Genomic DNA, 10,898 nt, shown 5'->3' with positions numbered 1-10,898 from the left:
AAATTTTTTTAAAAATTTTATTTCTATAGACAATTTTGTCAACATTTTATTTCATTTAAAAGTTTTGTCAACATTTTATTTCATTTAAAAATTTTGTCAAAATTACATTTCTATAGAAAATTTTGTCAAAATATTTTTTCTATAGAAAATTTTGTAAAAATTTTATTTCTATATAAAATTTTGTCATTGTTGTTGTTTTAAGCTGAAATGTATGGTTTTAAGTTGAAATCAAAAAAACAACAACAATGATTAAAGAACAAAAACCAACAATAACAAAACAAAACGAATGGAAGGAAAATTTTATTTCTATAGAAAATTTTGTCAAAATTTTATTTGTATAGAAAATTTTGTCAAAATTTTATTTCTATAGAAAATTTTGTCAAAATTTTATTTCTATAGAAAATTTTGTCAAAATTTTATTTCTATAGAAAATTTTGTCAAAATTTTATTTCTATAGAAAACGTTTTCAAAATTTTATTTCTATAGAAAATTGTGTCAAAATTTTATTTCTAAGAAAAATTTTGTCAAAATTTTATTTCTATAGAAAATTTTGTCAAAATTTGATTTTTATAGAAAATTTTGTCAAAATTTTATTTCTATAGAAAATTTTGTCAAAATTTTATTTCTATAGAAAATTTTGTCAAAATTTTATTTCTAAGGAAAATTTTGTCAAAATTTCTATAGAAAATTTTGTCAAAATATTATTTTGTCAAAACATTATTATAGATATAAGTAAATTGAGGTTTGCATTTAAAAATCCTTTTTTTAGATTTTCATTAAAATATGATAGGAAGTGTTTCAAGTTGTAAGGATTTTTGTTTGTTTTTATACCCTGCGCCACACTGTGGAACAGGGTATTATAAGTTAGTGCATATGTTTGTAACACCCAGAAGGAGACGAGATAGACACATGGTGTCTTTGGCAATAATGCTCAGGGTGGGTCCCTGATTCAATATAGCCATGTCCGTCTGTGCGTCCGTCTGTCTGTGAACACATTTTTGTGATCAAAGTCTAGGTCGCAATTTAAGTCCAATCGCCTTCAAATTTGGCACATGTTTCTAATTTGGGTCAGAATAGAACCCTATTGATTTTGGAAGAAATCGGTTCAGATTTAGATATAGCTCCCATATATATCTTTCGCACGATATGTACTAATATGGACCCAGCAGCCAGATTTTTATACCGATTTGCTTGAAATTTTGTACAAACATAAAACATAGTCGTATAGTCAAGTGTGCAAAATTTGATTGAAATCGGTTCAGATTTAGATATAGCTCCCATATATATCTTTCGCCCGATATGGACTTATATGGCCCCAGAAGCCAGATTTTTGGCAAAATTTGATTGAAATTTTGCACTATGAGTACAATCAGTAGTATAGTCAAGTGAGCAAAATTTGATTGAAATCGGTTCAGATTTAGATATAGCTTCCATATATATTTTTCGCCCGATATGGACTAATATGGTCCTACAAGCCAGAGTTTTTACCCAATTTGGTTGAAATTTTGCACAGGGAGTAGATTTAGCATTATAACTATGCGTGCTAAATTTGGTTGAAATCGATTCAGATTTAGATATAGCTCCCATATATATGTTTGATTTCGACAAAAATGGTCAAAATACCAACATTTTCCTTGTAAAATCGCCACTGCTTAGTCGAAAAGTTGTAAAAATGACTCTAATTTTCCTAAACTTCTAATACATATATATCGAGCGATAAATCATAAATACACTTTTGCGAAGTTTCCTTAAAATTGCTTCAGATTAAATGTTTCCCATATTTTTTTACTAAAATTGTGTTCCACCCTAGTGCATTAGCCAACTTAAATTTTGAGTCTATAGATTTTGTAAAAGTCTATCAAATTCTGTCCAAATCGAGTGATATTTAAATGTATGTATTTGGGACAAACCTTTATATATAGCACCCAACACATTTGACGGATGTGATATGGTATCGAAAATTTAGATCTACAAAGTTGTGCAGGGTATAATATAGTCGGTCCCGCCCGACTTTAGACTTTCCTTACTTGTTTATATTTGCATATAATTCTATTTTCTATATAGTAGTAGTACGAATACGATAATTAATACTAAATCCAGTTTCGGTTTCATCGGTTATACCATCAGAAGAGAAATATAAAATAAATGGTGCAGAGGCAACTAGGGCAGGAGTATTCTGCAAAGAATTACCACAATAATAGGTAGGCTGGAGATGTAAGCCACTTGACACAAACGATTGAGGTATCATGAGATAATCCTCACGGCGACCTTCTGTTTGGACCGTACTATGGCAATCATTGTCATAGCCACCTAAGATGGGAACTTCATTGGACATGGAGAATTTTGAAGTTTGATATCTAGGAAAAATAAAAAAAAAATTATGAAATCTTTAAAAAAAAAATTCGATTATCTTGAGTATAGCAAGCCCTTACTCTATCATTGTGGCTCCTGGTATCGATTTAATACACATAACATAATTCATATTGGGCAAATAGTAGGATGATCCATTTTCATGGAAATTGAAACTCTTTATGGTCCCACTTGGTTGGGTGAAATATTGATTGCAACCAGCTGGAGCCAATAAATCCAAATCATTGTTGTTACCATTGATGATGGGCATTCCATTGAATATGGTACGCATATTTAGCCAATTCATAATGCCATTACCCGCATTAGATGGTGGTGAGGATGGTGCTAGCAAAGGCATTCTCTTTTTACTGGTGGCACATTCAAGTTGTGTTACCACTAATGACCATTTGGATTGAGACCATCGTTGCGAGAGGCTAAATGCTAGAGTCATTTCTTTTATGCCTTTGGCCACATTGAAGGGTAAATAGAGATGTTGGCCACTATTCGCACCACATAAGGTAAACTCGCCTATGGTCAGATGATCCATGCATTCTAAGGTTTGCCTGGAGGCCTCATAAATTGGTGGTTGTAATTCGAAAATTTGAAATTCCACCAAAAGTTGACAAACATTGGTGCTGTAGGCTTGTATGTGATATGTGCAAATGTCCTGATTAATGGTTGCGGGGTTTTTGATAGTGATGCGTTTTTGTCTTGACATGCCATTACACTGTAGAGTTGCTGTGAAGGAGAATTTTGCAATGAGAAAAAAAAACAAATAATAATAATTAAGAATATATTAGGGTAGACCGATTTAATTGTACTCTCATCGAAGAAGGTACTCGTTTTCTGTTTTTAAAACCTATAAAAATAAATGTAACACGTAGAGAACGAATATGATGACTTTCTAGAGCAAAATGATATTTTTGGATGGGGAATATGGGATATCGTATTCTCGCCAAGTAAACTAGGTCTTCAAATCAGATAAATAATGTGCGAGAAAAATATAATGGTTGCTACAAACATGTTACATTTTCACCGTCCAAAAATAACATTTTGCTCTAAGAGGTGGCCATAGTCCTTCTCTGGATGTTGTTATCTTTAAAAAGCAAATCAATTTGAAATTGAATTGAAGTTCCAGAGTATCTGGATTTTTTCGTTATGATCAAAATAAATTCTGACGATATGGGAATACCGAATGTCGGAATAGGAGAAGAAATATAAATGCTAGTACGTCGAGGTGAATTCTGTTGACGAAATTCAATTCATGCAAAAGAAGCTAATTCACAATCAGTTCATCGCATAGATTCCTTATGTTATATGGTCGACCTTTAGCAATCACAGACAGACTCCGATATGAGTATTAGCGTAGCTAGACAATTTTCCTAGGGGGGGCTATAGCCCCCTAGCTAAAAATTTTTATATTTCATTTATTTATATTTCAATTAATGTTTTATTTCATAAAAATGAATAAAAAAAATTAGACATCAAAATAACTCGAAAATTTATAATAAAGCAAGTAAAAGTAGTTCCACACATTTCCCAGCAAAAAAATTTGGAAGTTCTTCAAAAGACACAACTTTAAAAGCACTTCCAGAAGATGTACTCCCAATGATGTTCTTTATTTTAACTACTCAGGAAGTTCTTTAAATTCAATTTTTTATAACTTGGTTTTTTTCATACTTGTAATGGGAAATTTTAACTTTTTTGTTTCAAATACCTTAAAAACGAAGTAAGAATTCATAAAATGGTACTAATAATTTGAATTTTGTTGAAAAAAATTCTAAATCCAATCTGAAAAACTTGTGATTTTTGAAAATATTTGAGGTCAAACGTTTCCGGCAAGCATTAGAATCCATTAAAAATTATAAAAATTATTTATTTGACAAAATATAACAAAATTTTTTAATTTACATTCAAAACATTGAATTCGGATCACACCTAAAGAAGTGATGCAAATTCAGTGCAACGGCTGTTGAAATGGAGGACTTCCGTCCTATGACAAGCCCATGTTAAATTCATCGCTTCTTCGCCAATTTTGCACCACTTCCGGATCCAAAAAGATCATTTTCATTACTTTTTTGGCAACGCTTTTTTGGCTGGGCTTGTTTATTTTTTATAAAAATGGAAAATCGTAAATAGGTTTTCAAATTCTGGGGGGGGGGCTAAAATTTTTCTGGGGGGTCTAAGCCCCCTCCCCAGAGGCCTTCCTACGCTTATGGATATGAGACTGACTGAGACAGCATCTTAATATATAAAGAGCGGCTTATTGGACACCGTTCTGCTCGAAGATCGGTTATATTTAGGCGTCGTCTGAGGAATTTATTCCCAGACGCGAAATAAATAGTATTACAGAGACATACGTGCCTACTATTCTCCACAGAGACCTTCGGATATATTGTTATACCCCAGAGACCTTCGGGCATACTGTTCCATCACTGACATATTCGGACATACTGTTCCAACACAGAGAACTTCGGACCTCCTGTTCCATACAGCGACCTTTGGGCCTACTTTTCCACTGATTTCCACACTGTTCCACCACTGAAACATTCGAACATACTGTTCTATCGCAGAGACCTTCGGGCCTCCTGATTCCCACAGAGACCTTCGCGCTTTCAATTCCCTAAAAAGACCCTCGGGCCTATTGTTCCATCACTGACACATTCCGACATACTGATCCCCACCAAGACCTTCGGGCCTATTGTCCCATCACTGACACATTCGGACATAATGTTCCATCACAGAGACTTTCGCGCCTACTGTTCCATACATGGATATTTGGGCCTACTTTTCCACACTGTTCTATCACAGAGACCTTCGGGCCTCCTGATTCCCACAGAGACCTTCGCGCTTACTGTTCCCCACCAAGACCTTCGGGCCTATTGTTCCATCACAGAGACATTCGGACATACTGTTCCACCATAGAGACCTTCGGGCCTCCAGTTCCATTCAGAGATCTATGGGCCTACTTTTCCACTGATTTCCATACTGTTCCACCACTGAGACATTCGGACATACTGTTCTATTACAGTGACCTTCGGGCCTCCTGATTTCCACAGAGACCTTCGCGCTTACAGATCCCCACCAAGACCTTCGGGCTTATTGTTCCACCACTGACATATTCGGACATACTGTTCCACAACAGAGACCTTCGGGCCTCCTGTTCCACAATAGAGACCTTTGGGCCTACTTTTCCACTGATTTCCGCACTGTTCCACCACTGCGACATTCGGACATACTGTTCTATCAAAGAGACCTTCGGGCCTCCTCATTCCCACAGAGACTTTCGCGCTTACAATTCCCCAAAAAGACCTTCGGGCCTATTGTTCCATCACCGACACATTCCGACATACTGATCCCCACCAAGACCTTCAGGCCTATTGTCCCATCACTGACACATTCCGACATAATGTTCCATCACAGAGACTTTCGCGCCTACTGTTCCATACATGGATATTTGGGCCTGCTTTTCCACAATGTTCTATCACAGAGACCTTCGGGCCTTCTGATTCCCACAGAGACCTTCGCGCTTACTGTTCCCCAAAAAGACTTTCGGGCCTATTGTTCCATCACTGACACATTCGGACATTCTGAGCCCAACCAAGATCTTCGGTCCTATTGTTCCATCACTGACACATTCGGACATACTGTTCCACCACAGATACCTTCGGGCCTCCTGTTCCATACAGAGACCTTTGGGCCTACTTTTCCACTGATTTCCACATTGTTCCACCACTGAGACATTCGGACATACCGTTCTATTACAGAGACCTTCGGGCCTCCTGATTCCCACAGAGACCTTTGCTCTTACTGTTCCCCAACAAGACCTGCGGGCCTATCCTTCCATCACTGACACATTCGGACATACTGTTTCACCATAGAGACCTTCGGGCCTCCTGTTCCATACAGGGACCTTTGGGCCTACTTTTCCACTGTTTTCCACACTGTTCCACCACTGAGACATTCGGACAAATTGTTCTATCACAGAGACCTTCGGGCCTCCTGATTCCCACATAGACCTTCGCGCTTACTGTTCCCCACCAAGACCTTCGGGCCTATTGTTCCATCAAAGAGACATTCAGACATACTATTCTACTACAGAGACCTTCGGTTCCCACAGAGACCTTTGCGCTTACTCTTCCCACAGAGACCTTCGGGCATACTGTTCCACACAGAAACTTCGGACCTAATCTCCCACCACTGAGACCTTCGTGCCTACAGTTTGCTCGTTGACTAGCTAGTAGCCACTGCCGATATTGATGCCACACTGGTTCTACTACAATCAACTGTAGCAACACTAGCAATCGTCTGAAGATCTCATAAGCTATTTTCGATCATCTAAAAATCGACGAATGCATAACTTCCCCAAATCGCCAGCAAACCGAACTTCTCAGCAATGAACAATCATCTTCGTTTCAAAGAATACAACATCCTCCAACTATCAAAGAACCAACAGCTGCCGATCATCATCGAACGGACGTTCTCCTCCACTGCCGGTCATCAACCAACCGTATTTCTCATCAACTACCGATCATCAACCAACCGACAATGAACCGTATTCTTCGGCAACTACCGATAATCGAAGAACCGACTTTCTTGTCCAATACCCATTGGAGACGGACCAAACTTCTTATCAAATACAGAATATCGATAAATCGACATTCACATCACTACTGATCATCAACGAACCGAATTCTTCATCAATTGCCGAATCTCAATGAGCCGAAGTTCGTATCCCCTACTGATCCTCAACAAACCAAATCCCTCATCAAAAATCGATTATCAAGCAACCGAAGGATCGAAGTACTTACAACCTACAAATCGACGATCATACTAGAGGGATTGTTGACACACACGCACACAAGTAGATTAGATTAGATTGGAACTATTCCAATCAATAAAACCGAATCAATTAATATTTTACTAGAAAGAGATAAACACTTGTCTTCTTATTCCGGAAGGTTTAGTGGGTCCTTACGGAGACCCTATCGACATTCCACTTACTTACTTTGACAAACCACCAATTGTAAAAATCCGAAGGCATATAAAATTAATTTTATTCTAGACACCGACATGGTTTCAATTAGAATTAGTTTTGTGTGTTTACTGAATTTTCTGCTTCCCACACTTTTTGTCTTATTACGATCGAGGGAATGAATTGATTGACTGATTTCATGGGAAATATTCGATTGGCTTTTTATATAGGGTGATAAGAATTCTAGGCTTTGGCCAAAAAGACATTGTTTAGATAAAAGCTTTTCATAATGTTAAAAAAAAAATTCCCTAAATCAGATTGGAGTGGAGCAAGGTCAACAATATTTGTAGTAGGTGGGAGTGGCTGTACACTACTTACTATAGACGATTTTTTTTTCATATGAGATATTCCAAATTAAAATTGAATGAAGTGATTCATTCATTCAAGATCATCTGATCTTGCTGAAATTTGGTACATGGTGTTGGTATATGGTCTCTAACAACCATGCAAAAATTGGTCCATATCGGCCCATAATTATATATAGCCTCCATATAAACCGATCCCCAGATTTGGCTTGCGGAGCCTCTAAGGGAAGCAAATTTCATCCGATCCGCCTGAAATTTGGTACATGATGTTGTTATATGGTCTCTAACAACCATGCATAAATTGGTCCACATGGGTCCATAATTATATATAGCCCCCATATAAACCGATCCCCATATTTGGCTTGCGGAGCCTCTAAGGGAAGCAAATTTCATCCAATCCGGTTGAAATTTGGTACATGGTGTCAGCATATGATTTCTAACAACCATGTAAAAATTGGTCCACATCGGTTCATAATTATATATAGCCCCCATATAAACCGATCCTACGATTTGGCTTGCGGAGCCTCAAAGAAAAGCAAATTTCATCCGATCCGCCTGAAATTTGGTACATGATGTTAGGTTAGGTGAGGTTAGGTTATGTGGCAGCCCGATGTATCAGGCTCACTTAGACTATTCAGTCCATTGTGATACCACAGTGGTGAACTTCTCTCTTATCACTGAGTGCTGCCCGATTCCATGTTAAGCTCAATGACAAGGGACCTCCTTTTTATAGCCGAGTCCGAACGGCGTTCCACATTCCAGTGAAACCTCTTAGAGAAGCTTTGAAACTCTCAGAAATGTCACCAGCATTACTGAGGTGGGATAATCCACCGCTGAAAAACTTTTTGGTGTTCGGTCGTAGAAGGAATCGAACCCACGACCTTGTGTATGCAAGGCGGGCATGCTAACCATTGCACCACGGTGGCTCCCAAACATGATGTTGGTATATGGTCTCTAACAACTATGCAAAAATTGGTCCACATCGGTCCATAATTATATATAGCCCCCATAAAACCGATCTCCATATTTGGCTTGCGGAGTCTCTAAGAGAAGCAAATTTCATCCGATCCGCCTGAAATTTGGTATATGGTCTCTAACAACTATGCAAAAATTGGTCCACATCGGTCCATAATTATATATAGCCCCCATATAAACGGATCCCCAGATTTGGTTTGCGGAGTCTCTAAGAGAAGCAAATTTCATTCAATCCGTTTGTAATTTGGTACATGGTGTTAGTATATGATCTTTAACAACCGTGCCAAAATTGGTCCATATCGGTCCATAATTGTATATAGCCCCCATATAAACCGTTCTCCAGATTTAACCTCAGGAGCTTCTTGGAGGAGCCAAATTCATCCGATCCAGTTCAAATGTGGAACGTGGTGTTAGTATATGGTCTCTAACATCCATGCAAAAATTGGTCCACATCGGTTCACAATTATATATATAGCCCCCATATAAACCGATCCCCAGATTTGGCTTGCGGAGCCTCTAAGAGAAGCATATTTCATCCGATCCGGTTGAACTTTGGAACATGGTGTTAGTATATGGTCTCTAACAGCCGTGCTAGAATTGGTCCATATCGGTCCATAATTATATATAGCCCCCATATAAACCGTTCTCTAGATTTGACCTCCGGAGCCTCTTGGAGGAGCAAAACTCATCCGATCCGGTTCAAATTTGGAACGTGGTGTTAGTATATGGCCGCTAACAACCATACCAAAATTGGTCCATATCGGTCTATAGTTATATATAGCCGATCTCCAATTACACAAAAATTGGTCCATATCGGTTCATAACCACTCGAGCCAAAAATAATCTACCAACATTTTATTTCTATAGAAAATCTTGTTAAAATTTTATTTCTATAGAAAATTTTGTTAAAATTTTATTTCTATAGAAAATTTTGTAAACATTTTATTTCTATAATAAATTTTGTGAAAATTTTATTTCTATAGAAAATTTTGTTAAATTTTATTTCTATAGAAAACTGTCAAAATTTTATTTCTATAGAAAATTTTGTTAAAATTTAATTTCTATAGAAAATTGTGTCAAAATTTTATTTTTATAGAAAATTTTGTCAAAATTTTTTGAACATTTTATTTCTATAGTAAATTTTGTGAAAATTTTATTTCTATAGAAAATTTTGTTAAAATTTTATTTCTATAGAAAACTTTGTCAAAATTTTATTTCTATAGAAAATATTGTCAAAATTTGTGAAAATTTTATTTCTACAGAAAACTTTGTCAAAATTTTATTTCTATAGAAAATTTTGTTAAAATTTAATTTCTATAGAAAATTGTGTCAAAATTTGTGAAAATTTTATTTCTATAGAAAATTTTGTCACAATTTTATTTCTATAGAAAATTTTGTAAAAAATTTTTTTCTATAGAAAATTTTTTGAACATTTTATTTCTATAGTAAATTTTGTGAAAATTTTATTTCTATAGAAAATTTTGTTAAAATTTTATTTCTATAGAAAACTTTGTCAAAATTTTATTTCTATAGAAAATATTGTCAAAATTTGTGAAAATTTTATTTCTATACAAAACTTTGTCAAAATTTTATTTTTATAGAAAATTTTGTTAAAATTTAATTTCTATAGAAAATTGTGTCAAAATTTTATTTCTATAGAAAATTGTGTCAAAATTTTAATTTTATAGAAAATATTTACAAAATTTGTGAAAATTTTATTTCTATAGAAAACTTTGTTAAAATTTTATTTCTATAGAAAATTTTGTTAAAATTTAATTTCTATAGAAAATTGTGTCAAAATTTTATTTTTATAGAAAATTTTGTCAAACTGAATTATATACGTATTTGATCGATCTTTTTTGATTTAATATATACCACGTATGGACTTACATACAATTTAGAAGACGGTGTTAGGAGGTTTTAATATACCTTGCCATCGGCAAGCGTTACCGCAACTTAAGTAATTCGATTTTGGATGGCAGTGTTTAGAAGAAGTTTCTACGCAATCCATGGTCGAGGGTACATAAGCTTCGGTCTGGCCGAACTTACGGCCGTATATACTTGTACCATTTCTTCTCATACATTTAAAGATAGATTGATTTTGCATTTTCAACTGATATTGCAAGATCGTCGTATGTACCCTATCGTGAGAGTGAGGCAACCTTAGACATTAGTGAGACCATCTAATACATGTATTTCCCAAATTTCTACTCAAAAAGCCCTACTAAACCAAA

General features: G+C 35.6%; 1 protein-coding gene across 1 annotated transcript; it reads right to left on the bottom strand.

Moving 5' to 3' along the window:
• Positions 1-2,056: 2,056 nt before the first annotated feature.
• LOC142240148 (uncharacterized) lies at positions 2,057-5,078 on the bottom strand. Its single transcript, XM_075311856.1, has 3 exons — positions 5,024-5,078; positions 2,433-3,087; positions 2,057-2,357 (listed from the first exon to the last, which is right to left on the bottom strand). The coding sequence occupies exons 1-3, from the start codon at positions 5,076-5,078 to the stop codon at positions 2,057-2,059; spliced, it is 1,011 nt and encodes a 336-aa protein (XP_075167971.1).
• Positions 5,079-10,898: the final 5,820 nt, after the last annotated feature.

This window comes from Haematobia irritans, chromosome 5 (genome assembly GCF_050003625.1).
Source record: "Haematobia irritans isolate KBUSLIRL chromosome 5, ASM5000362v1, whole genome shotgun sequence".
Taxonomy (NCBI): domain Eukaryota; kingdom Metazoa; phylum Arthropoda; class Insecta; order Diptera; family Muscidae; genus Haematobia; species Haematobia irritans.
The sequence above is the reverse complement of the archived record's forward strand: the minus strand, read 5'-3'. Positions and strand labels throughout refer to the sequence as shown.